Below are 27499 nucleotides of genomic sequence, written 5' to 3'. Positions count from 1 at the left end.
CCCACCAAAAATCATGAGATTTGGATTTATGTATTTTTAACTAAACAAATACTCTCAAATCCTCTCAAATCCTTCAGAATCCCTAAATGTTTTAAAGACTTATGTTATGTAGAAATTGTTGTTATTAGATCAAGATTTTGTTAAACTTTGCAAAAGTTTAGTGTTATTAGTTTGTGATTTGTAAAAAGTCATTTAAAATCTTAACAAATTTGAGTTATTGGATTCAGACTTTTATAAAGTCATTAAAAGTTTTGTGTTATTCAATTAAAATAAAAAAATCTAGGATTATTAATGAATTCAATTATTATGTTATTGATTCATGATTTTATACAATTTCTTCACAAAATAAAGTCATGGAAAGTATCACAAAAATACTGGGATTGTTTGGATTATTTTACAAGATTTTAGAAAACTAAGAGGGGGTTATTGGTTCTATAATTTTAATGGATTTGGAAATCCAAACAAAAATAATGTGTTATTCAATCATTGATTTGTAAATACTTTTCAAAATTATGTGTTATTGGTTCCATGATTTACAAATACTTGTTCAAATCTCATGTTATTCATTTAATGATTTGTTTTTGGATTTCAAAATCCACATTATGTTTTATATGGATTTGAATGGATTTGAAAGTGTAAAATAGAAGGATTTAAATCCAAGGATAAAACATGTTATTTTAAAATCCATGTGTTTTGATTTTTAGAATTTATAATTCCATATAGATTTAGGAATCAACCTTCCAATAACAGAATCAACAAAACTATATAATAATACTCTTTAGCAATCTTTAAAAATCTTTTACTTATTCACTTTTCATGATTTTGTTGAAGTATTCAAAATTCTTTATAAATTGGAATCTAATAACACCCCTATTCAAATCCATGAACTGTTTTGAATAACCGTGGATTTTAAAGTAAAATTTTAAATCATCAATTCAATAACCGTGAATTTTAGAATAGATTTTTAAATCATCAGTTCAATAACAATAAATTTTAAGAATAATATAGGATTTGTAAATTTTACACAAAATACTTAAAAGATCAATTTGAATACACCCGTAAGGTTAACAGTTTGAAATTTTGAAATTTTGTGCAACGGCAAATAAATTTATCTAGTCATGTTGAGAGGAGGTTAAACAATGAAGTGATGAACCAAACATGGTTTAGACTTTAGACCATAAAATCAAATCGTACCAAACATGGTTTTCAGATATAAGAACAAAACCGGAATAAGTTTTCTCGTTCTTGTTTCTGTCTTTCTTCCCCTTTTGTCCTCCAAGACTTGTTTCTGTCTTTCTTCCCCTTTTGTCCTCCAAGACTTGTTAAAAAGACTTAAGAAGAGGAATCGATCATTTTGGAATTCTCCATAATCTGAAAAAAATGGTGGCTCGAAGGTTCGTTGTACGCCACGAAGATTCGAGCTTCGAGGTCGACTACGACACTGAAGATGGCCTTGAGGTCTTACGATTTCAAATCTTCTCTCTCACTTTGGTTCCTCCTGAAGAACAAAAGGTAAAATCTGCTTTTTTTAAAAAAAATGGAATCTTTGATGATATTTGTGATCAAATTGGTTGATATATATATATATATATATATATATATATATATATAGATCGTTGTGGAAGATGATGATCGATTGGTATCAGATGAGTCTGATCTCGCTTCTATATCCGATACACTTCGATTGCTCTCAATCGAAGGAGGAGGAGAAGGTTCTGTTGAGACTTCAGATGCTGAAATGGTGAAATCAGATGAAGAATTGGCTCGAATGCTGCAGGTTATTCTTTTTTTTACTTCCATGCGAACCTGATTTGATAATGATGAAACCTGTTTTGATTTTTTTGTGTGTTTCTTGGTTTTACAGGCAGAAGAAGATGCGATGATGTTTCAGCAGTTTGTTGCAGCACGAGATAACGGTGGATTCGAAGGGAGAGTTAGGCCTTATGTCAGCCAAGTTCTCATGGTGTGATGATACACTTAAGATTCTTTGATTTATGATTTCTAGTTTTTGTGTTTTTTTTTTTGGTTTTTTCTGGTTGATGTATTGATTGTAATTTTTTTGTTGTTTATGTTCAGTATGAAGATCCAGCCCGTCAAGAAGCTGCTCGAAAGACTGTTCCTAAAGACGAGCTCGAAGAGAAAGCATTGGTTTCTCTTGCCAAGGTTTGAGTCAACTATATAAGTTCTGATATTGAAACATTTGATGAAATTTACAATGAAAGGTTTTAGACTAATCCAAGCTGCTTCTAACAAACATTTTAGGAGGGGAATTTCGAACCATCGAAAAAGGAAAAGGAAGATGCTTTCCTGCTTCAGCTACTTTTCTGGTTCAAAAGATCCTTCAGGTTTTTCCCTAAGCTCCCTTTTCCTTTTTTCTTTTAGGATTTCTCACATTGAAATTCAAATAATCCAATAGTTAGTTCATATTTTGATCCCAAATATGGGAGATCATATCATCTTCTCTTTGGATTGTACTGTTATTTGTTGTCTCTGTGTAGCGTATTTACTTTTAAGAATATATATTGCCATAGTAGTTTTAAGACCTCTTTTATTATTAAGTTGTTTAACTGTTTGATAATGCAGATGGGTCAATGAACCTTCTTGTGACTTTTGTGGTAACAAAACCATAGGCCAGGGGATGGGTGACCCACTTACCTCAGAGCTTGCTTATGGAGCTAATCGAGTTGAATTATATCGGTACGTAAAATTACTATGTACTTCTGTATAGTTTCTTTTGTGCTGGATATGTAACATGTGTATTAGATTGAGAGCAAGAATTACTCGTATTTTCTGTTGTTAAATTTAATTGACTTATCATTTTACTATAACTTATACAGCTGTACCATGTGTCCAACAATTACTCGTTTCCCTCGGTACAACGATCCACTAAAGGTAACTAATCAGTTTTGTACATTGGAAGATATATGTTCTTGACTTCATTGACAGGTTCCGTTTTTCTTACCTGTATGTGCAGCTTGTAGAAACAAAGAGAGGTCGTTGCGGAGAGTGGGCAAACTGCTTTACGCTATACTGCCGCTCGTTTGGCTATGATTCTCGTTTGGTAATCCTGCTACCTAACATTGTCACTCTCTGCAAAAGTTCTAGTTTTTTCTTTTATTTTTGTAATATTTGTATTCATTTACAGATACTGGACTTCACAGATCACGTCTGGACGGAATGCTTCTCTAACTCGTTGGAGAGGTAAACTTCATGTGTCAAACAAATGTCAATTGATTTCCTTTGTAGGATCTTACAACTGTGAAGCAATTTATGCCGTTTTTGTCTTTTCTGCAGATGGATCCATCTTGACCCTTGTGAAGGAGTGTATGACAAACCCATGCTATATGAGAAAGGGTATGATTTCTTGCTTTCCATGTTCTATACATTGAGCAATCCCCATAATGGACTGCCATATTCAGACAAAATCTCTGCCTTGTAGATGGAATAAGAAATTGAATTATGTTATAGCGATTTCCAAGGATGGAGTTTGTGATGTTACTAAGCGATATACAAAGAAATGGCATGAGGTAATGCTACACCAAAACATTGAATGTTCTGTTTGTCTAAAAGTATCTGAAACAGGATTTACATTCATCACTCATGGTCTTGCTGTTCTAGGTTTTATCTAGAAGAACTCTCACAACTGAATCATCTTTGCAAGATGTTCTTCGAACCCTGACAAGGGAACGGCGAAATAGCTTAATGTACCAGTCTTTACCTAAGCTTGAAACTCGAGACAGACATGAGCAGGAAGAACTTGAGAGAAATCTGTATTCCCCAGATGATGCCTCAGTTTCTTTACCCGGAAGGCAAAGTGGTGACAGGGAATGGCGCATTCAGAGATCAGAATTTGGTTCAGATGAAGATTCCTCTGTCAGCTCTTCCTCTTGCCCAGTTCGCAAATGCATTGATGACCATGTGACCAACATTTATGACTCGTTTCTGCCTATCCTGACTCAGTTAGTTGAGGTCGGCTTACCTGTAGCAAGAGCAGTTGAGGTACTTAAGATGATCAAGCAAGTCCTAGTTGATCTGAAAAATGAGCCGTACAAAACAAGGAAGGCTCGCTTGAGTTTAGACTTAGATAGCTCAAGTTCGTTGCTGCAGCAGTTTCTACCTGCACTGGGTGGTTTGCTTCTCGCTGTTTCTTTAAAGAGTGAGAAAGAAGACACAGATGAGAAAAGTGTCATACTATGCTTAGATGGGAAACCCACAAAAACTGCTTTAGCATTGCCCGTTGCATTGGACGCTTTAAGGGAACTGGTCGCTGACCTCAACAAATGCCAAAATTTGAACAAAGATTCACTGTCTTTCCCATTTGTGAGACAAAATAGGGTATGCTCTGGTTCTGTACTCGCAAGTGGTGAAGAGCTTCCTGCTGGCATTGTAAGTAGTAACACTAACTACAACTCTCATCTTACCATTAAACTTATTGTGGTTATTCCTAAATAGCATGCCTCTCAATGCCTCAGGCAACTGCAGCTTTTGATGGAATCCAAGAGTCCAAATGGGAAGAACCAAATGGTGCAAAAGGTAATGAAATAAAGCCTGATTTAAAATTTTGAGATTTGTTAGTACATGTTACGATGCGATATACCAATCTCTCCTCTTACAGGCAGTTGGATTGTGTACAAAACACTCTACAACCAGATGCACCAACTCATAGCATACGAGCTCATGTCTGCTAACGATGCCCCAGAGAGAGACCCCAAAGATTGGTAATGTCTTTTTCCTATTATTCAAAAGTCTAAACATACACAATTGATGCTTTAACAACACTGTTTGTTGCCTCTCCCAGGATTCTTGAAGGAAGCAACGATGGTGGATCGACATGGTGTGTTTTAGACAAGCAAACTTGTCAGGTGTTCGAGGAGAGGTTCCAACGCAAATCCTACAAAATAACAACACCTAGATTCCAAGCAAATCTTTTCAGGTATATTACAAACCTTTTCACTCATCTACAACTTAATTGTGTCCCATTTGCTTTTCTTTTTTTCCTATGGTCATATCTAATGTGTGTATATTGCAGGTTCCGGTTTCTAAGTGTTAGAGACGTGAATTCGACCTCGAGACTACACCTAGGTGGCATCGATCTGTACAGAAGCCACCCGTAAAATCAAGGATGCAACATCAAATGTAATTTTTTTGTGTATTATATATAGATCCAAAAACAACAGTTTGTTTGTCTTCACTTTCTGCAAATTGGCCTTTGTTGTATAATGTGCATGTGAAAGCTATTGTTATGGTTATAAGTTATATAACATGTAACTTCATGAGACCAATTTTGTTGTGTGTTTGATGTCTCTTTAAGTAGCGTTATTGGTCAGGTTAACAAAATTACCTCAACCAAAAGCTTTCATTTGGTACTAATTTTTTCTAACTATTCTCAGTGAATTCTAAACTGTGAATTGAAAATTTTGCAATCATTTTTTTCATAAATTTGGGAACTATTTGTGGAAGCTTTGTGATTTTTGTAATCTCAAAATGTTTTTCTTTTTTCTTTTTTAAGGAAAATAATGATATTGAAGAAAATATTACGACATTTTGCTGAATTAACAAATGAAATAATCAAATTCAAACCACAAAAAAAAAAGAATCAATGATAAAGCAAAGTAGTAAACAATTACTATAATATCAACTCAAGATAATTAATTTAATGAAATGTCATATAACTAAAAAAACAACAATAGAAGAGTCATTATTTATTTGCGTATTCCGATAATTGTCTCTCTCTCTCTCTCTCTCTGCTAACAATGGCGGAATCGCGTGATGATCTAGCTGAATCGCTACAAAACCTCTTCACAAGTGTATCAACCATGGTCAAATCCGAGCTCCAGGTCAACTTAACTTTTTACAGCTTTCTTTTTTTATTGTATGATGTATCAATTGTTTTTAGACAGTTCTGAAATAATTGGAATTAGATAAAAACAGGGAACGAACAACCATCTGGATTTATTGGAGAAGATGAATCTGAGAGTTGCGTCGGAGTACGATGATTTAGGTGACGTGGCATCTGGGCTGAGAGTTTTCGCGGAGCAGATGAAATCAAAAAGTGGTGGCTTTGATGAGTTTGTCGGACAAATTGACGCGATCGAGAAACAAGTGTCGGAGTTTGAAGCTGTGATCTCTGTTCTAGATCGTTATGTCTCGGTTCTCGAATCCAAAGTTCGAACTGAGTATCGTCATCCTCATCATCGTCGCTCTAATGACTCTGTTGTTACAGATTAATTTTTGATTCAGTTATTAGCACCAACCATTTGTAACAACAATATTTTATCATCGTTTGTGGTAATGTTTGTTACTGAGATTGATGATGGGATCGAAAAGTGAAAACCTAACGAAAATTTTTTATTTGGATTTTAGAAATTGAAGCTAGCTTAGATAGGTTTTTTTTTTGGTCTCGATTAGGTTGAAGTTTAACAGAGATGGTAATTAATTATGTATATGAAAGATTTCATGTATCATCAATCTGACTAATCCAGTTACACTCAGTATCTGAAGTTCTGAGCTAAATCATCAGTGGTGGTGGCTACGGCGGGTGGGTTACCGAACTTCAATCCATGCCAAAACCGTTGTATTTTCTCAACACAAACGGTTTGGTTTAGCTTGGTTTCAAACCAAATCACAATTTTCTTTGGATGTCCAGTAACCAACCCTACACATAATAATACTAGTTTATACCTTGCTTGCTAGTTGTTTTGTCTAAATATTTGAGCTTACATTTCTTTCTTTTTTTTCATTTTAGTTTATGGGTTTGATTGATGACTCATAAAAACGAATATAGTAGTGTACTAAATTTTTTTTTTTTGTATGGATACCATTACATTTTCTAACTAGTTTATCTATCGATGAACTAATCTAATGGAGATGAGTTATGTTTGTTGTCCATGTTAAAACATACTAAAAGCAAACTGAACTATAATGAAACCTACTACCAATCTTTCTTGGTTTTTTTCAAGTCTATTTGTGTAAAAAAAATAAATCGGTGAAATACATACACCGTCGAAAATATTATCGGAAATTAAGTCCTAGTTATATATTTTATTAAAACTTAGTTGAAATTAGCTTTTTCTCGTCAAAAATTGTGACAATGTAATTTATGTTATCTGTTGAATCAAGCAATTTTGCTAGTAGCATAGTTGGAGTTTTTTGTTAATTCTGGACAATCCAGTTTATGGTTTAGTTCCGGTTCAATTTTCCGGTCTAATCTTTTGTTAAAAAAAGCACTGATTGGGTTTAGAGAACTTGAGAGAGAGATTTACGAATACTCTCGTCTGATTGTTCTCTGTCTCTCTCTCAAATTGGCTCGTCCTCTCCATTATAGTTCCTCTCAAGTACCACGCAAGCTGCTTCGGTCTCTCTCTCTCTCTCTCTCTCTCTCTCTCGCTGCTCTTGTTTCTAAATTGTAAGCCTTCTTCAATTCCTTTTCCAATGTTTGTTTATAGATCTCAAAGTAGATCGGAATTGACTTTAAGAGATCGACAAAACCAGATCAGATTAACCATAGTTGCTCCTCCCACTCTCTTGTAGTAACCTTACCTAGACTACTTATGACATCATCGTAACTTCTTAGCCTTTAGGATTCGTATTTACTTAGCAGAACCCAGTTATGGAATCATTGAATCAAAGTAAGAAAACCCTGATGTGTTTCTGTGGAATTTTACTTCAAAATCAATACTTTTTAGGGTTTGTAATTGACCATGTACTCCATGGTGTCCAAGTTCGTCCCTTTTTCTTTTCTGTAATCTAAAGATTTGAAATTTTATGTTGTTTCAGATTTTTGCTATCTTAAATGGGTTCTGTTGAGAAGAGATCAAAGGATGTCATGAGTGACATCCCAACCTTCAGTGCTGAGAATTTGCAGAACAATTTGAAAGTCATACAGAACAGGTCTGTGATTCTATACTACATCTCTCTCTCTTGTTATCCTTGAAGATGATCGTTTGCTGTCCCTAATATTTTCTTTGTTTTTGCAGCCGGACGTTTCTGTCTATCATAGCTGGTGTCCTTGCAGGAATAATTGGATTCAATGGCTTGACTGGTTTTGTATTTTACTTTGTGGTTATGTTGATCACATCTGTTGGGCTCATGGCTAAGGCAGGGTTCTCAGCTGACTTGTACTTTGATTCGTTGAATCGGGTCCTTTTTGACGGCTTTCTTGGTGGCCTTATGGTATGCCATCGTTTCCTTTTTTCTTACATTGTTTGTTGCTTTCCAGATACAATCCTTAGATTCAACTATTTTTATGTGCTCTATCAACCTGTTGTTATGCTCATTATACTTATGGTGTTGTTTTCTCTTTGTCGCAGTCGTTTGTGCTGTTCTGGACGTATCCTTAATCTCAACATCTGGTTGTCACACTCATATTATGAAACTGTGAAAAAGTAAATTGAAGGTTTGAGTAGCTTTATGAAAGAACACCACCTATGGTATGATATGATGTAGGTAATATTAGATAGCTTCCTAGAAACATGTGATTAATCTAGAAATGGCCTTTTTGGTTTAGTAAACACGGTAACTTCGTATAGAGAAAAAGTTTATGTGCACTCGAAAATAGTTCTCTCTTGCCTCTCTTTGTCCAAGTTGGTTTCCTTAATGTTGGAGTAGATTTGCATATGACTTGGTGCACATATTCTGAGGGAACTTCAGCAGCAAATGAAGATGGTGAAACAACACACAAGAGTGAGTTCGGGTTTGCAGCCTCTTCAAGTAACTGGATAGATTGGTCAATCTTTCTCTGGTTCCCTTTTAAACAACAGAATATGAGTTCGTATTACTTCTTTTTTTGTTTTAAACTTGAGATCACATCAACTATGAAAAACTTTTAGATTGAACAGTTTCAAGTATTTTTACACTTTCCTCCAATTTTCAATGTTTCCATTGTTTTTTTTCTTTTGTTCACTTGCATGTTTAAGTATATACCGGAAGATGCTATACTGAGATAAGTTGATCCATAAAAAAAATTAGGACACACTCTCAGTCGAGTTGAAGCTCTTCTATGGGCAATGCATTGGGGATTGATTGTCTAATCAGCTTTTGGGATTGGTTGCATGTAGTTAAACTCGACCAGGTTTGGAACTCTAAAGTTGACCACTTCTTTTCCTATTAACAGTGTGGCTTGTCTCACCAACTCTAGTTGAGTAATAAAAATTAGATGTTTGATGTCAAAAAGGAAAAATAAATACTAATAAACTCACAAAATTACTGAACCGTTTACAAAATGATATCTCAGGATATATCAAAATTTTATAGATCCTTGAAACCTATTCTCTAATTTTCAGCCTCTAGTCATAATGATTTGTGTGTGATGATCCTGACGAGTGACGAACCCATCATCGAGCTTTCTGTAAAACCCATCCTGAAGAGTTGGTTTCACAGAGGTCGTGCATCACCTGCGGCAACACAGAGTCAGAGACGAAAACAACAACAGTTTTGGTCAAAACACAGAACGTAGAAGAAAACTCAAGTGAAGACCTTTATGTATTCGTTGTTGGTGATTTCACGTTTAAGCTTGGTCCTGCCTTCTGTAAATACTTGAGCCTTCATAAGCCTTGTTCCAGGTGGATTGTCACGTAAGAGCTTAATCACCAATGCCCTGATGATAACGAACACAGACATTAGAGTTTCCACAGAAACATAAAGAACCAATGTGAGTATGCTCCAATAACAAGTAACCTCAAAGCATCATATTCTGGGTGGTCTGGAGACGACTTGGAGACAAAAGAGCCGTAAATGTCAACAGCCTCACCACTTATAACTTCTCGGAGATCATTTTGGTAAGCATCTACAGCTAACGCCACATTCACTGCCATGCCCGAATCAGCTTTTGGATTATTCGATGTCGAAACTGCAAGATCCCTAAGTCCTTGGCAGATTGTCTCGTAGCTGCACAAAAAAATCTGTTTCATATCCAATAATCTGAAATATTTCATAGTTCAGATAATTGAAAGTGTATAATCCTAAAGAATGTCACCTGCAAACTTTGTGAGTTTGAAACACCTTCTTTAAGGCCTTTGCTAACGCCACCCGAAGTTCCTCTGGCATATTTTGTCCATCAACAACACGAGGTATTGTATTTCTTGAACTTCCTCCTTTGTCAGAGAGGGTTGTTGGAACCTCCGGTTTAACTGTAACTGATGAATTTTTGCCAACAACATTCCTCCTGTTATTAGCTCTACTTTTTCCTCCTTGGGTACTCATTACTGACTCTAGCTTCTTTTTCTTTTCCGTAAGAAAATTATCTTGCTCCGTAACAATCGCTGGGTAGGATTTTATGAATGAGACATCAGTGGGCTCTTTGAACTTCCAATCGTTTAGCAGAGGCCTTTCTTTGGCAAATACAGTCAACATAGTTTTCACCTTATCCTTAAGGACACCCATCGCTTCAACCTCAGAGTACTTTATTGATGTATTCTTGCTGAACAGACACAGGAGATAATCCCTGGAAGCTCCTACAGGCCCGTCTAGTTTTAGTAGACTAGTTTTGGGAGTCCATAAACCTTGAACTAACCAGCCATATTCTTGGAGGGCCTCTAAGAAATCCTCGTCTGAGAACTCAGAGGCATAATGCTTAAGAACACTGTATCGAAGCAGCGGTGGTCCCTGTTATGATAGAACGAGTTAGACAAATGGCTTATATTTTACTCAAAACTAAAAGAGCACAAACCATATAACTTTCATCTTGAAAAACAGAAAAGAACAGGAAATTGTGAAACATAATGCTGACAACAATAGCACCAACCTCGCAGAGCAACTTTTGCACACGTTCTTTAAGTGGTAAGGAGAGCAAGTCCCTGTAGGCAGAAGACTACATCTTAAGGAACATAATAAAAGGGTGCAAACGTTGACTAGATGACACATGAGCCCAGGCATTGGTAAAGCGACAGTGAATATTTTTTTTGATGATTAGATGACAAATGTTAACTAGATGACCCTGATATATTTACCTTTTCGATGTTTCTTTCGATTCAGAGTTTTTGTTGCTTCCTCCACGGCACAGTTCATTGATATAAACGCCCCTTCAAGGAAATACAAGAGGATATTAAGAAAAAGAAAAAAGTTTAAGGTAAGCAANCCATATAACTTTCATCTTGAAAAACAGAAAAGAACAGGAAATTGTGAAACATAATGCTGACAACAATAGCACCAACCTCGCAGAGCAACTTTTGCACACGTTCTTTAAGTGGTAAGGAGAGCAAGTCCCTGTAGGCAGAAGACTACATCTTAAGGAACATAATAAAAGGGTGCAAACGTTGACTAGATGACACATGAGCCCAGGCATTGGTAAAGCGACAGTGAATATTTTTTTTGATGATTAGATGACAAATGTTAACTAGATGACCCTGATATATTTACCTTTTCGATGTTTCTTTCGATTCAGAGTTTTTGTTGCTTCCTCCACGGCACAGTTCATTGATATAAACGCCCCTTCAAGGAAATACAAGAGGATATTAAGAAAAAGAAAAAAGTTTAAGGTAAGCAAGAAAACCCCAAATTCTCTAAGGCGAACTAAGTGAAAAGGAAGACATCATACGGGCTCATGTTGAAATCTAATGAAGAGTTCCCATTCGACATCATCCCGTTAAGATATCTGGAGCAATTTTCTGACTGAAGTCCATGATACGTGAGTGCAACCCAATTCTAAAGGAAGAAGAAAGATAGCAGCATAAGTTTACCAAATATCCAGCAACAAACCAAAGAAACGATCACATAAAAGCTAAATAAAAGTCATACATCTTCATTATTTGGTTTCTGATCCGTCGAAGCCTGCATTTCCTTGTTCTGCCACAAATAGAATATATAGACTCAAAACTAGAATCACGTAAACGGTGGCATAAGCTTAGCCAAACTACTCAAACCAATCTTTGACACAGCAGAAAGAAGAAATGAAATAGAAATAAGACTGAGCAATAATGCTAAATCTTCAGCGCTTTAAAAATTGAACCAAAATCAATACACCTCAATTCTTTTGCAAATTTTGGATCATGATCTATACCTGTTTTTTGGATGTTCCAACAGATTCTTCAGTGGATTCTGCTTGTTTCTTTTTGCCGTCAGATGAAAGATACTGCATAGACGGTCGAAGCTGAGCAACAGCATGAACAGGGTTCAAGTGTAACTGCAAGTCAACAAGTCCAATTTAATAAGGTATCCAGTCCACATTCCACAACAATGTTATCAAGCTTTCGAAAACGAGGAAAACAATACCTTATCACCTGAAAGAACCCCAACAGCATAATCCAACGTAGGAGGCTGCTTCCATGTTGTTTTCAAGGTCTACCAAAATGAACAAATAAACAAGAGAAATGAAGTTGCATCACAAAGATTAAACTTAAATCAAGGTTGGAAACTAAAACCGGACCTGCTTAGTCATATCTACTCCAAACGTGGAATCATAGTTCTTCGAATGAACATCCATAGACAAATCAATTTCCACTTGCGATGTAGAAGGATTCACTCTAACCTTGAAGACACAAAAATAAACAAAAAAGATTAGAACCAAAAACAAAACAAAAATGCAGATCAAGTAATAGCAATACACAAAGTAGAACACTCACTTCTTGGCATCGTTCATCCATTTCATATGGACGCCAAGACGGTCTTAGAGGATATTGTAGAACATAAAGCTGTCACATTTAAGAAACATACACATTAATCAAAACTCCATAAACAATTAGCAAAACCAAAAATGTCGTTTGAAGAATCAAATCCAATACAGACCTCAGTATTAGCATCAATAGACGGTTTGAAGAAAACATCGATTTCACGAACAACAACATCTTCTTCTTCTTCATCATCTTCTTCCATTTTCTCTTCCTCTAATGGAAGCTGGTCTTCCACAATCAACTCAGTTTCCATGACCTCCGGCTCTTTATCAACTTTTGGATCAATCTCCATTTTCACAGCACCATTATAGACCTCAGGTGGTTCAACCTTAGCAGCACCAGTGGACTTGGCATCAACGTCATGCTCACTCTTGCTCACAGACTCAGTTTGTGACGACGCCGGCTGCTCCGGTTTAGCTGCAGGGGGTTCCGGTTTAGGTTTCGGTTTAGTCTTTCCGGCACGGCCAGGTGCGAATCTACGGGTTTTAGCAACCTCCTTTGGCTTGGGATCATCATCAAAGTCCATATTTTTTAGCTTTTTGCTTCCTGTGACAATTGCAATTTAGGGTTTTAAATCATCAAACGAAACAAAGACCGATCAAACCCAATACGTAATCATAACAAAGATTCAAACTTTGTCTAAATCACTATTTTAAAAACCAATACTTTCAGAAATCTTAATCAATAAATCTTGAACTGTTACGAACTGGCAGAAACGGGAAGTGTGCACAAGAAAGAAAGAGGGTAAAAACCTGTAAATCAAGAACAGAAGAGGAGGTATAGTCACACTCCTCCGGGCAAAAGAGAAACGTCGGCGAAGAAAGTGAAAGACTGAAAAAAAAAAATTGAAACCTTTAAGGTTCGAACCGGAGATGTGAAAACAAAAATTCTATATTATGAGGCGAATTCTCCAACAGAGCTAATAGACCTTTTAGGGTTTTGGTGTAAAACATTACATTTATTGATTATAAGACTAATGATGGCGCATTAAAGTATACTCCATATTTAGTGTATTTAATATATTTGAAATCCTTAAAAAAAAAAATAACGAAAAATATATTATTATATCAATTATGATAATCTATGTCTCTTTATAAAACTTTAATTGTATATACTGATTTAAAATCAAGAAGGAAAAAAAAACAATATCAAGAAAGACTACCATATATATCTAAGAAATTTTCATTATGAACTAAAACATAAATTTATTAGGCTTTATTAACAAAGAATAAATTTTTTTTCTCTCATAAGTGTTTCTATTTTATATATAACAAGGTGTTGAANAAAAAAAAAAAAAAAAAAAAAAAAAAAAAACAAGGTGTTGAAAGTGTTTATAACAGTGGAAGCTTCCACTTACAGAACTCTACAACGTTTTAAACTTTCAACCATGGATAATCTAACAGATCTGATTAAATCCATTTTCCAAACTACAAAAGTACAAGTCATTCCAAACTTCAAGTTCTGCTTTAAACTAAGAGTTCAGCCATATTGAACATCTTGGATATGCACTTACCAAAAAGATATCAGATCATATCCAATTATATATTCAAGACCTTGGCTGCATTCATTGAACCTAAGCACCATGACCAAAAAGTGTTGACAGAATATGCTCCTGAACCTTTTGCTCTTGCTTCCTGCGTTCTTCCTCATTCTTATTAAGTTATGAGATTTTACGCTTTAAATACTCCTCCAATTCATGATTCTTAACGGATTTCACCTTCATAAAGTTAGAGAACAAATCCAAAAGATGTAATCAGAACAAATTTTGAGTTCCAAAGATAAAACATATTCCCTGAAAATTCAAATCATTGGAGATTGATCATGCTTTGTTCCCTAAGTCCACTCATGTGGTTGATTCATTGGCTTTAGGTTTGGCATCTAAATCCACAAAGCTCCATCCATTGGCCAACAGTGTTAACTTAATAGTTAATGCTACGTAGAATCTTAATTTTTTTTTTTTGGAAACGAGAATTTAGTAAACTGATGGGTTTCAATTTGGTTCATAAAATAATATCTTCCTGTGAATGAAATATAGAAAATCCTGGCTTGAAATCAGTAACCATATACACAATTCGTTTTTTTTTTTGTCAAACAACCTCGTTTTTCATTCAAATAAAGCCTCTAGGGCAGAGTTGACATGCTCTTCAAACATACACAATTCGTTATTGTCTCAAAATGTTGCTCGAAATTCAATCATATATAAAATACATCACAATCTCTTTACTTTCTACTACAGTTAAAAAAGGTTAAAATGTTGGTAATTCAGCTTAAAGAAGTTTTAAGGGTAAAATTATACCGCAAAAAAAAAAGGAATTAAGCATTGTATATCCCAAAACATAATTGGATGTTAATATAATGTCTACTCCTTTTTTTTTTTGAACAAAATATAATGTCTACTCCTAAGTGCATTAATTTATACTAAAAATCTTTAACGACTACATTAACAACTAAACAATTAGTCGCAAATTTGGCGACCGTTTGACGTCAACATTCACAACTTCCTTATTTCGTCCTTTTTTAGTCGCCATTTAGCGACTAAACTGTTTTGTCGCAAATATGCGACTAATAAACGACTATAGATAAATAGTCACAAATCAGTCGATAATTAGTGGGTAAATTATCATTAAACTTAATGACTACACTTTTAGTCGCCGATCGTAGCCGGAAAATCCGTGTTTTCTTGTAGTGGGATTTCATTTGAATTGGAATTTGGTTTTTCGCTGGTTGTATCAACTTATAGTAGTAGTAGTACCCACAAAACACAATGATCATTATTGATAATCAGCCACCAAAGCAAAAATAGTGGGACACACACAAGAAGAGCCAAAGGAAACATGAAACACGTTCGGATGAATATGGGACCAAAACATCAACAAGTATTTAACTTTCGTCCTTACAAAAAAAAAAAACAAAATAGTACAAAAAATTGGGTGACATGTAAATCGCAAGATTTTTTTGTAGGATCTATATATATTTCAATGTTTAACTTATTAATCTTTTCAAATAGTACAACAAAATAATAGTACAGAATTATTTAAAATAGTACAAAAAAGAAAGATCTACTTGATACTAACCAAGTAACCATATTAATTTCCTTACATAAAATACTTGGGATCCTTCACCCTTTTTCTGTAAACCAATGAAAAGGTGCCAAGTAATACTATATATAAACAAAATATTTGTACTTCAAATTAAAATCGAGTTAATTATAGATAAGGACTTATTTGAGTGAAATTTATAGATTTTGCCATTTTTAAATAATTATTTTAAATTTTCTATTTTCTTATATTTAAAATCACAATTACACATTATGTTTGGATCGGTTAGGTTCCATTTTCTTTTAGGATAGAGTTATTGTTATTAAGTATGCATTTTAAGGAAAAAAAACATTCTCCAAATTTTATTTTTTTTTAGTGGAAAAAATGAAAAAATGGAAAATTTAAAAAATAGTTGGGCAAAAATGGCATTTTAGAAAATCATCCCAGTAAAATCAAATAAAAAAATTAGAAAAATATATATGTATTAATATTTTGTGACGTCGCCTCTTTTCTTAATATTTAGATTAGGGACTTTTGTATTTATCTCTTTTTTTTATTTACCTTATTCCTAAGTCCTAACATATTATTAGAAGTTTTGAAAAATATCTAGAATCCTTTTGTTACGAAAATCAGTAAAAAAATAATTTATTTGAACCCAGTCTGATACATAAACTCGTTTAATATTATAAAATTTAAACCCTATTTTTTTTTTAAAACTCAAACTGACATATAAATTTGTTTGATATTATAAAATTTAAAACCTAATTCTCATTTATAAACTCAAACCGATACATAATCTCATTTAATTGTAAACTCAAATCCTCATTTATAAATTCAAACCGACATATACTCTCGTTTAATTGTAGAATCTAAACCCTAAATCCTTATTTATAAACTCAGACTGACATATACTCTCGTTTAATTATACAATCTAAACTCTAAATCTTTATTTATAAACTCAAACCGATGTATAATTTCATTTAATTAAAAATTGAAATCATAATCCTTTTATATATATTTAAATTTACATTTAAACTCATTTAATAAAAAGTCTACATATTGTGTTTCCTTACTTTTTTTTGTTTTTAAGATGTTAATTTTAATTTTTTTAAAAATAGAATATTATCTGGCATCTTTTCATTGGTTTATCAAAGAGGAGGTGAGCAAAGGGGTTCACCCCTTAAACTGAACTTAAGTATTTTTCTTCTATGTTTAACTTATTAATGTTTCTTATTTTATAGATAATGTTAGGAATATAAAAATACGAAACATAGCTGATATTTATTTTGAATTTTAATAGAATAAATTCTCCTTTAGCACCTTATCTATAATATTATTGTATACCGAAGAAAGTGTGAAAAACTATGACTGGTTTTATCTTGGCAAGTTATGAAACTTATGATAGTATTAGTAGTTATGTTATTTTTAAACACTCTGGTATATTTAGAAGAAAATTCGATAACTAAACACTCTAGTCGTGAGCCTGTGACCATTTTTGATTGATATTTTTAAAGTCTTTTGAAAATAAAATTTCTTGTTTAGTTCGATAAATCTAATTTGTCGAATCCCTCATTTTGTGTATGTTTCATTTATGTTTGACATATTTTATCATTGTATTCTATTTGTTCTTTATCAGTTGCTTGCTTCCTTTGTATAGAGGTTAGTTGTAATGCTCCGACCGCCACTTTTCAATGGGCCCCATGTCCAATCCTAGTTCACGGTCCCACCTTCTTTAATAGGCCTCACGATCTATTACTAGGTCCGTGAGAATCTGACGGTCGATTTGCTACTTCCGGTAAGCTTTAAAGACTTGTTACCGTCCCTACAAATCACCACTTGATCTTTCCCTGTGTTTTGTCCTCACTCGCACAGTTCCGACAGTCACTTCCGGTCACCCATCCTAAGACTACTCCAGCATAAGCACGCTAAACTGTGGAGTTCTCTCAGGACGCTTGACCGAAAAGATAAGTGCACTTTAGTGACATATGTGACCAAATCAATTGTTTTAAGCCTCTCCGCAAGTCTCTGAAACCAGGGTGCCACAATTCACCCCCACTAACAGATCGCAACGTCCTCGTTGCGCACCAAGACTGTCACCCCCGACAGTGTGAGCCCACTCGACTCCACACTCATCTAGGTTCGGCTCTGATACCACTTGTAACGCCCCAGCCGCTACCTCTTAGTGGACCCCATTGTCCAATCCCAGTCTATGGGTTTTCCTTCCTTAATGGACCTCATGTCATCTTACTAGACCCGTAAGCTCACTCATATCCGACGGTCGGTTTGCTAAGTCCGAGAGGCTTTAAAGACTTGTTACCGTCCCTACAAATCACCACATGATCTTTCCTTGTGTTTTGTCTCACTCGCACAGTTCCGATAGTCACTCCCGGAAGGTCACCAATCCTGAGACTACTCTAGCTCAAACATTCTTAACTCTCGAGTTCTCTCAAAACTCTTGACCAAAAATATAAGTGCACTTTGATGACATAGATTACCAAATCAATTCTTTTAAACTTTTCTGCAAATCTCTGAAATTGGGGTCTCACATTAGTTTTCAAAAAAATTTGTTTTTTCGCTGGTTTTATTTTGTAATTTTCAAAGTATCCCTCAAAAATATAATAAAAGGAAATAAGAAAGAAATCGAATTTGTGATTTATACTATTCAAGATAAATACGCAATTATATTCTTCTTTTTTCAACATGTTATTGGATATCCAAATTTCCAAAACGAATCAAAGTGGATTTGCATATATTATCATCATTTGTGGAGTATTTTTATCTGTCCTACTAACTTGAGATATTTTGTCGACTAGATACGTTTATAACATAGAATATAATTAAAAGAATGACCGCTAAATCAAAACCACTTGTCAGAAACAGTGACTCACATCAATTATTTTAATAAATACATTTTCATTTTTGTCTTTGCAAAACAAATAACACAATTCTCTAATTTTTAGAACCCAGAAGAAAAGATTGTATAAACCAAAAAAAAGAACCCAAAATTATAAAACCAAGAAGACTTACGAAGGAAGAGAGGCGAAAAAGGTAGTGATGTCAGCTTCCCGATGGACGTTGATGGATCTACCATCGTATCTGTCGTCATCATGGGCATTCCGGTGGCCGGAGGTGAATCTTTCTTACCTGAGCTCCGGTTGGAACATGAGATTGTTGTCTTTGTCGGGTAATCTCTCCATAATCGATGATCTTTTGTGGAGTTTTGTCTCGATCGTTGAATCTTTAGCTATCGCTACTACGATCTGTTGCTTCTTCTTGTTTTGTGGTTGTACCCTCTAATTCCTTTTTTTAATTATTTAATTTTCTTATTGCCTACTAAAATCTTTGTAAATAGAATAATCAATAAATTCGAGACTTTTCTAGCATCCTCCATAGCCTGTCATGTCACCAAGTTCTTTAGTTGCTTCATGATCAAAAATCTCAAACTAAGAAAAAATTGGTTTTGTTACAATTTTATAACATACTCTTCCCAATTTTGCTATTAGACTATTTTAGTACCATTATTTTGGTCAAAGGTTTCTTTTGTACTTAATGAATATACTAAGTACACTAATTCTTATGTTTGTAACTATGGAAGTTGGATTGCACATTTCCGCTTACTTTGGTCAGTTTAGTTTGGTTTTGAGGTGTTTTACCCATGCCAGTATTAAAACAAATACAGATTTGAATGGATACAATGTAATTACATGGCAAAAAAAAATTGGTATGTTAGCTTACAAGAAAACGTAGATGGATCTGTTTCCATAGTAAAACACGTTAAACGAGACGTAGATGGATCTGTTTCCATAGTAAAATAAGTTAAACGATCGAGACGTAGATGGTACGTAAGTATAACATTCTATTTTTAAATACGAGTCAAATCTTTTTTGTTAATTTTGGAAGGTTCTCGTTGTAAGGAGTTCCGGTGAGATGACTAAGAGATTACATGTGAATATATCCGGAATCTTCCTCGGGTGAATTAATGTGCCAAAGTTGTAATCAGTTTTCTTGGAAGCCAAGCCAAAACAAGAGGCAATCGAGTCATGTTGCTCGTAAAGATGGTAGACTTTGTGGAAACTAAAGAGCTAACATTTCTGTTTTTTGAAAAAGATCAACAACAACAAACATGAAACATACGTTTCATATTCTCATTAACTAGGCATGAAAACATGTTATTATCTACATCATACCTTCGGAATAAAGAAACAGTGGAATCATATAACATTTTTGTATATATTAAACATATTTATATAAGCTTGCTCGTACGTATTACATACAATATAGAGATACACTGATGCAATCGGTTTGGAGTCTAAGATAGAGGAAAATCAATTTCGAAGGTGATTGCAAACTCTTGATATATAGACTCTGACCCGAAAAACACCCAATCTACAGACTACAGCTACGAACCAAATATTGCGCATTGTTGTCTATACACTTTGTTAGAGATGAGAAGTGATCTTTCTCAACAAAATGGAAGAATCGATACAATTGTTTAATGAAAGGATCGGAGCTCTGGAACATCTCACTCTCTCTCACCAGCAACACATGTGTCACTTCACATTCACAAACAAAACTACAAAAGCATGAAATCTTCTAAACCGATACGATTGTTTATATGCAAAAGGTCTAAAAACCAAAGTAAACCAGCTCTTCTAAACCGGTTCTCTTCTCACGCGACAATTCCGAGTCTTGGTTAGTCCTCTTCCACAAGTGATAGTGTGGCAAGATTGCATGGCAACGACATGACACGTTTTCTCAAGATGTGGACAACCCGCGTCGATTTTTCATTTCCCTTTTCTCTTCTTCTCTAATTTCAGTGACTCATCGTGAGATTCCTATAGACAAAAAGTTTGGGTTTTGGTATATTTAAATTATATGTTTTGGGGTTATTTAGCAAAGGTGTTGTAGTTTAGTCAAAACTCAAAAGTTTTGATAAATAGAAAATATGAAACGTGGGCTTGGGTCGGATTATTTTGCTTCCTCGTGGGCTTGGGATTTCTGCAGTTGGAATGACGTAACCGCAATATATAAAGAGACTTGGTCAATGTTCGATCGATTTTGAATTTGGATCGATTAAGGACTCCACTTTTCTCTGGAAGTATTTTTGGGTAACCAAATGAGAGCTACGACGCTAAAAATATAATAGTATCAATTGTCATGGTGTGTGTGCGAGTCAGCCAGCCTTTCACACTTCGTTTGCATATTCTACGTTTTTTCTATTAAATATAAAATAAATTAAATAATAATATGGATTATTGTAATCTTCTAAATATCTATTTGAAAAATAGCCATATCATTCATTGTAAATTTGAAAAGAAAATATGAAATTCGATAGTTATTTACTTATTACTATATACTATTTCTATATGATTTCAAATTTTGATTCAAAGAATTTCTACTTTTTCAATTTATTTTACTGTCACCATTTAAGGCCCTAACATAACTGCCATATTAAATGGACTAATGTATACGTATGCAGGGGTGTGTGTAGTGTTTACATGTGTGTACCTTTACGGGAATGGTGCGATTAAAGAAACACATTAGTGATCAGTAATAACTCTCCATAATATACAAAGCGTGCTTTGTTTTGATACTTAGTTGGTGTTGGAGTAGGGTTGATGAGTAGCCTGTTAGAACTCCTTCTGTTTCTATTTTTTTAGTGATTAAAAGACAGTCCATTATGGACATTACTAACTCTATGCTTTTTTCATTTACTTTTATATTAAATATCAGCCATACATAACTTGCGTAGCTATCGGCTTCCTGAAAAAGACCTAAAGCATATATATATATATATATATATATATATATATATATATATATAGCTCCATACATCGACTTTATATATAAAGTGTGTGTGTGTATGTTTGTTAACTAATGTCAAAGGATAAGTTACATAAATTGATTAAAAGAAATGGGTATAACAAATTATAATAACATACCCTAACGGCGGTTCAACTTCTAAATTTTTTTATCTTGTAATTATATGATGAAAAGAGTTTATGCTATAAATGTTACAGTTTGCATTAGGGAAAAAGGAGAAATAAACAAATGATTTCGATAATGTTTAAATAAATATGGTCCATATGACCATATCAACAACTAATGGATGGGTCAAGTACGCATGTAGACACAAACAGTGTGTGCTTTGAATATCATCTGTGTGATTGAAGACTAACATAAAAGTCGCAGTGAAGAAAACTAAAAACGAGACTGAGTTGAAGGCTAAAAGTTCTCTCCTTTATTTTTATATAAAGATGAAAATATATATGGAGGTAAACCTTTAGCACGGCCCTTAATTATGACTAATTAGATATGAAGTATATATATAAGTTTCATATATCTAGCGAAGGATCACATTAGGTCATAAAAGATGGTTTTGTATGTTAATTATTTATGTCGATTGGGATGAATAGCAATCGAATAAAAATGTAAGATTTTTAATTTGAGCCGGGCTAGAGATTTGATAGCATGATTACAAATTAGATGATCTAGAAACACTATAATACAAACTAAACACATACTACTATATAATTAACTATAGACTAAAGTCTTCTCTCTCCGAAGTCTTAAAAAGTAAACGATACATCTTATTAAATACTCAAAACAAAAATGAAGTTATACCTATATCACATATGCTACAAGCCTCTGTTCCTACTTAGCATCGATTGTTTATTTCGTGGGGATTAAACAAAACCGATGCTAAATGAAATGAAGAAGAAAAAAAAACATTAGAAAGCCACCAACATCGGCTTAGCTAAACCGGTGAAAAACTCCTCATAAAACCTATTATAACCGGATCCGGCCAAAAGAAAAAAAAAATTGCCCCGGGAAAAAAAATAAGAGATGTTCATCATTTCTTAACCTCTTCATTGGTTTGAGTGTTAACAGAATCGGATCTGATCTGCGAAGGAAGAATATCTTGAAGCAACCCATGATCTCTAATGGAAGAAGAAGTTGATGTTGAAGCTTTTGACATATCATAACCAAACCCGGGGAATGATGATGATAGCCCTGCATTAACGAAAGTACCATCGGAGGAGCTTCTACTGATCATACTTAAAGAGTTGTTGTTGTACATGTTGTAGGGTTGATGATGTTGGGTCAGCAAGTAGCGTGGCTGAGGGATGGAGAATGACGATGATGACGCGGTGGTTGCACCGTGGTCTAGGATCGGCGACGTAAGCATTCCGATGTGTCCACGTGGCGTCATGGGGAAAGGGTGAGTGTGTTGACCTTCGTAGGTTGTCATGACGATTGAAGGATCATCGGAGGATCTCTCCACTCTCTTCTTTACTCCACAAGCCACTGTGGTGCAACGATAATAGCTTCTGTTTATCACAATTAAAAAAAAAAGTTAAGTAAGAATATATCTTTTTTTAAAAATCTCTTGTCTAATTTAGTTAGAAACATGAAAGATATGAATTAAGAGAATCTGAAGATCTCGAGATCTGAGATGAAGTTTGCAACAAGTTGAAACAGGAATCTTCCGACACAAGCAACATAAATTAAGGGACGAGAAAAACACAAAACACAGAAACCTCATGGAATGGAACAAAAGAAAAAATATTCTCGAAAACGAAAACTCAAAACATTTTTGACCCTACAAAAACGCGTATTAGGTATAAATAGTCGTCTATATAAAATTAACATATACTAGTAAACGTATATATGATTGCATAGAGTCATGTTATATGCATATAGACTCTGCATATGTAGAGCACACTGAATCTAGGGCTACTCTACTCACACCTAAATAAATATATATAAATTTATAAATATGACTACAACATGGTATGTTATATGTATACATATGATTATTGAATGAACATGTATAGTGTACAATATGTAGCAAAAATGTGAATCATCCTTATGAATGGGATAAACCAGATCTAGTGAAGTATATTTACATAAGGCATATATATAGAGTAGATGTAAACACAGATACATGTTTTGTTTACATATAAGTATATATACCTAAACACATGCATATATAATATAGTAAAGATGGTCTGTATGGATCTAGCTAGGGCTACAATACATATGAATATACAGAGTTATATGTAAGTATGTACCTGGGGTAAGGACTGTTTTTGACAGCTTTCTGGCCGTATTTTCTCCACCTATAACCGTCGTCAAGATTATCAATATCGCTTTTAGTCAGAAACGCAAACCTAGCTTCTCTAGCTTTCTTCTGATTCTTCTTCTTTGCCTTCAACNAAAATTAATTTAAAAAAAAAAAAAAAAAAGAATCACAAACATATGTTAAAATGGAGGGTTAATGAAGAACTTACTGTGGCTTAGTAGTAGTACCCTTTTGGTCTTGCTGTTGATCTCCTTCTTCTTGATCTTTAACAGTAACTTCCTTACCACTATTGTTGTTATCATTTGCAGCTTCGTTGGAGGAAGATGAGAATGAGGTTGAGTTTGGAGAAGTCGGTGCTGTGTTCACAACTTCTGATGACTCAGCTTGAGGCAAGGGCAAATCCGTAAAAAAGTGGTTGTTGTTGTTGTTGTTGGGGAGAGGAAAGGCATCGAATGAGAAAGAAGAGGAATTAGAGGAAGAAGCAAACTGATGATCTTGTCGGAGCAAGTCGAGGAAAGAATTGGGATTATTAGAGGATTGGTCTTCGAAATAAGAATAAGGAAAAGGTAAAGATGAAGTATCGAAGATGCTTGAGAGATTATTCCCAGCAGCTAGCTCCAACTGATGATGATGATGATCTGATGACGTAACTAGATTCGCCATGATGTTTGATGAAGATGATGCTTGAGAGACTTGTTGTTGTCTTTGTTCTTGTTCTTGTCTTGTTTGGTGTTCGATCTTTGTCTCTGTGTTCTTGATCTCCTGTTGTTGTTGTTCTTGATGATGATGGTGATGATGATCCTCTTCTATCTTCTTCTCCATGTAATAGAGAAAAAAGATGGAATCTATGGGATGATACTTTTATAGATATATCATCATTGTCATCTTCTGATGAGAATTTAGTGAGGAAAAAAAAAGGAGAACTTTTCTTTAGCTTTCTGGGGGTGATTATATGTTTTTTTTTATTTTGTAATGGTTATGTGATTTTGAGATAAGAGAGAAAGAGAAAGAGAAAGATAGAGAGAGAGGTGTGAATATAACTTTTGTGGAGTTTTGGGTTCTTCTGGAAAACAGCTTGGATTTAGGAGGTTTCCCATTTGTTTTTTTTTTTATATATTATTATTTATTTATTTCGTCTCATTTACGCGGGCAAAGGAATATTAAAAAAAGAAATAGAATTAAAATATAATAGAAAGGAGAAAATTAAAAAAAAAAACAAAAAAACACTGCACACCGGTAAACGCCGGTGATGGGTGTGGCGTACGGTTGTGAATGGATCAAGACGGTGCCGTCCTCTGCCGGGCATTTAATTTTTGTCCCTTCATTTTTTTTTCTTTATTCTCACATTGTGTCGTGTCTCCAAACGGCATAGTTACAATTTTGGTCTCTCATTTGTTATACTTGGTTCCATTTCGGGCTCGTTACATTTCATTTTTAGTACTATGAGCGTGAAAACAAAAAAATTACTATCTCTTTTTAAATGATTACTGTGACATAGTTACCGTTTGATCAGATTTCTAATATTTATATTTTTTTTCATCAAATTCCAATAACATTTACATTTGGTATCATTCATAATTCAAAAACGCACCATTGATAGACATCATATCGGAATCTATCACAAAACTATATTTTTTAGAGAATATTAGTTATCTTATTTCAATAAACGCTTATTAGTCATTACTAAGATTAGTCATTAATAAGAAACAGTCTAGTATTGATATTTAGTTTTGGATCGAACTAATCCTTTGACACAAATCATTGATGGAAGAAAATTGAGTTATTTGGGCCCTGGCGGATTAACAGGACGAACTGCTAATTTTTGGATATGAGATATCCATCCTAGTCACTATGGACGTATTTGTCCATATAGGTAAATACTTTTAGACAAACAAAAATATTACTGTTAATTAGATCGTGATTCGTAGACAACACACCAAACCAAATTATAGTTGAGGAAACTGACAAACAATAGCATCTCCTAATTTTTTAGAATGTAGTGTAAGCCATAACGTCTTAACATGTCAGCTGATTAGATATTAAAGACATATTAGTGGAGGAAAAAATATGACTAACTAAATGCAAAGAAAAAAATAATTTAAATCCTAGGAAATTATTTTAGTCACCTCTCATAATATATATAAAATTATATATATATATATATTTAAAGAATTTCGTATCAACTTTAAACTAGACTTTGACTCAAATAATATTTTAGCAAAAAGACTCTTGTATTTACGCGTAGTTTGTATTGTATTGTACTCCAAATAAATAAAATCGGTAACAAAAAAGGTCGACGAGATGACCAAAGGAATACGAGGAGAGGCGCGTAAGGGCAGACACGTAGGAAACGAAAAGGTGTGGGTCTTCTTCTTCTCTTCTGCTGCCTCATCTCTCGCGGCCTTTGTTTGATTTTTTAACTTTCCAATATAAGTAATTGTTTTTCTTTTCTTTTTTTACGGGAAAACAACTTTTTTTGTGATCCTCTCCTGACGTAAAATTGTTTACATTTCAGCCTAATTCTATTTTGACTTGAACGTCTTGTCGCCGATTCTTTTCATATTACAGTTGCAATAGTTTATTTCTCTGTTCAATTTCTTTTTGTGTAAAAAAACTGGCAGGGACCAACTATGATTAAAGTAATCACTACAATAACTATGATAATTAAACGCGTAGTTTATAACCCTTTCTTAAATTATTTGAGCGCATTTACCAATGAGGAGAGTACATTTTCCTAATTACTTTAACTATATTCCCATGATGATACAGTACATACTAAGATATCGGCATTTCCAATAAGGAAATTTTATTAGAGGCACATACTTTCACGTATAAGATGAGAAAAAAATGCTCTGAGGGAAAGATAGAACCAACAGAAAGAGACAAAGAAATTTAGAAGTTGTTTGGTTGAAAATATTTAGCTGAATAAACAAAATGAGAAACAGTAAAAAGCAAGAAAGTAAAATTTAAAAAAAATAAAGGAATAACGCGTAACAAAGAAGCTTCGAAAATAAAGGTGACACAAAGCATACGTCAGGAGAGAGAGAGATTGCTTCTTCTCCGACAAGTCATCGGTCATAAAAAAATCCCGTTAACTATTTCTTGCTCCACGCCTCCACCCATCATTTCTTAGATATCCGCTTCAATTCGCTTCAATTGGTTATTTGGTTATATATACATGATTCGAAAATTTTGAATATCGGTAATTTTAAATAGGTGTATATTGGCTCCGTTCCAATATACATATATAGATAATTACATATATTAATTACAATTTTACCTTTTTAATAGATTTTATAAATTTCTAACTTAATTTTTTTGCTCTTTTTTTTGGACAAATTATAAATTATAATTTTGTAACTACTCAATTAAAGAAATATTAAATATCTTTCTCAAACATTATTATTTTTAATAAATTTTGATTTTCGTTATCGAGTTATCGTTGTGGTAAAAGGTGTACCAATTCTAATTTTCTATGTTACTCACCAAATCGATAAATCGGTTAACTAATTAAACCGTAACAAAGTAAAGTGGTATACAACATTTACCAGTTTATATTTTACTACTTTCTATTACCTCTTTTTTTCTTTTGGCAATACTTTCTATTACTTGTTTTAAAGGTTGAGAAAATGTTATTTTATTTTCAGGTTTGTTTTTTTCGTTACAATATCAGGAAAACTTTTGTTGCGAGGTGGGGGTTACACGCTTTTCTCAGAACATAATTTTTTGTGTCTGAGGAGAATGGAGTGTCAAGATCATGGACCTACCGG

The 27499-nt window shown here is 34.0% G+C and overlaps 6 protein-coding genes across 8 annotated transcripts; 4 read left to right on the top strand and 2 right to left on the bottom strand.

The window, feature by feature from the left end:
- LOC104760936 (peptide-N(4)-(N-acetyl-beta-glucosaminyl)asparagine amidase) lies at positions 1267-5293 on the top strand. Of its 2 annotated transcripts, none has more exons than XM_010483930.2 (16): positions 1267-1512; positions 1613-1777; positions 1865-1963; positions 2077-2163; positions 2263-2345; positions 2584-2697; positions 2838-2892; positions 2975-3061; positions 3146-3201; positions 3295-3354; positions 3440-3527; positions 3619-4386; positions 4473-4533; positions 4616-4718; positions 4799-4933; positions 5030-5293. In XM_010483930.2, the coding sequence occupies exons 1-16, from the start codon at positions 1381-1383 to the stop codon at positions 5112-5114; spliced, it is 2178 nt and encodes a 725-aa protein (XP_010482232.1). In that variant the 5' UTR covers positions 1267-1380; the 3' UTR covers positions 5115-5293. The 2 variants fall into 2 exon arrangements, with proteins under 2 accessions (XP_010482232.1, XP_010482233.1); XM_010483931.1 differs by having other exon boundaries at positions 1421-1512; positions 1647-1777.
- On the top strand, positions 5695-6357 carry LOC104760935 (biogenesis of lysosome-related organelles complex 1 subunit 2). Its single transcript, XM_010483929.2, has 2 exons — positions 5695-5837; positions 5932-6357. Exons 1-2 carry the CDS (start codon positions 5754-5756, stop codon positions 6226-6228), a joined length of 381 nt encoding a protein of 126 aa, XP_010482231.1. The 5' UTR covers positions 5695-5753; the 3' UTR covers positions 6229-6357.
- LOC104760934 (ER membrane protein complex subunit 6) lies at positions 7244-8885 on the top strand. The gene is made up of 5 exons (XM_010483928.2): positions 7244-7405; positions 7777-7890; positions 7977-8172; positions 8310-8329; positions 8608-8885. The coding sequence occupies exons 2-5, from the start codon at positions 7793-7795 to the stop codon at positions 8636-8638; spliced, it is 345 nt and encodes a 114-aa protein (XP_010482230.1). The 5' UTR covers positions 7244-7405; positions 7777-7792; the 3' UTR covers positions 8639-8885.
- LOC104760933 (DNA-directed RNA polymerase III subunit RPC5-like) lies at positions 9170-13497 on the bottom strand. 2 transcript variants are annotated; one of them, XM_010483926.1, is made up of 14 exons: positions 13358-13497; positions 12721-13151; positions 12558-12626; positions 12362-12463; positions 12208-12276; positions 11996-12118; positions 11734-11781; positions 11534-11640; positions 11356-11427; positions 11151-11202; positions 9974-10602; positions 9676-9885; positions 9475-9595; positions 9170-9392 (listed from the first exon to the last, which is right to left on the bottom strand). In XM_010483926.1, exons 2-14 carry the CDS (start codon positions 13129-13131, stop codon positions 9333-9335), a joined length of 2073 nt encoding a protein of 690 aa, XP_010482228.1. In that variant the 5' UTR covers positions 13132-13151; positions 13358-13497; the 3' UTR covers positions 9170-9332. The 2 variants fall into 2 exon arrangements, with proteins under 2 accessions (XP_010482228.1, XP_010482229.1); XM_010483927.2 differs by lacking the exon at positions 13358-13497 and adding an exon at positions 13272-13351.
- Positions 18491-19026, top strand: LOC109130557. The gene has a single exon (XM_019240240.1). It carries the CDS (start codon positions 18698-18700, stop codon positions 18938-18940), a length of 243 nt encoding a protein of 80 aa, XP_019095785.1. The 5' UTR covers positions 18491-18697; the 3' UTR covers positions 18941-19026.
- On the bottom strand, positions 22150-24765 carry LOC104760932 (probable WRKY transcription factor 48). Its single transcript, XM_010483925.2, has 3 exons — positions 23938-24765; positions 23719-23862; positions 22150-22974 (listed from the first exon to the last, which is right to left on the bottom strand). The coding sequence occupies exons 1-3, from the start codon at positions 24549-24551 to the stop codon at positions 22497-22499; spliced, it is 1236 nt and encodes a 411-aa protein (XP_010482227.1). The 5' UTR covers positions 24552-24765; the 3' UTR covers positions 22150-22496.

The sequence above is a fragment of the Camelina sativa genome, chromosome 18, assembly GCF_000633955.1.
Source record: "Camelina sativa cultivar DH55 chromosome 18, Cs, whole genome shotgun sequence".
Classification (NCBI taxonomy): Eukaryota; Viridiplantae; Streptophyta; class Magnoliopsida; order Brassicales; family Brassicaceae; genus Camelina; species Camelina sativa.
Note: the sequence above shows the minus strand (reverse complement) of the source record. Positions and strands in the feature narration are given on the sequence as shown.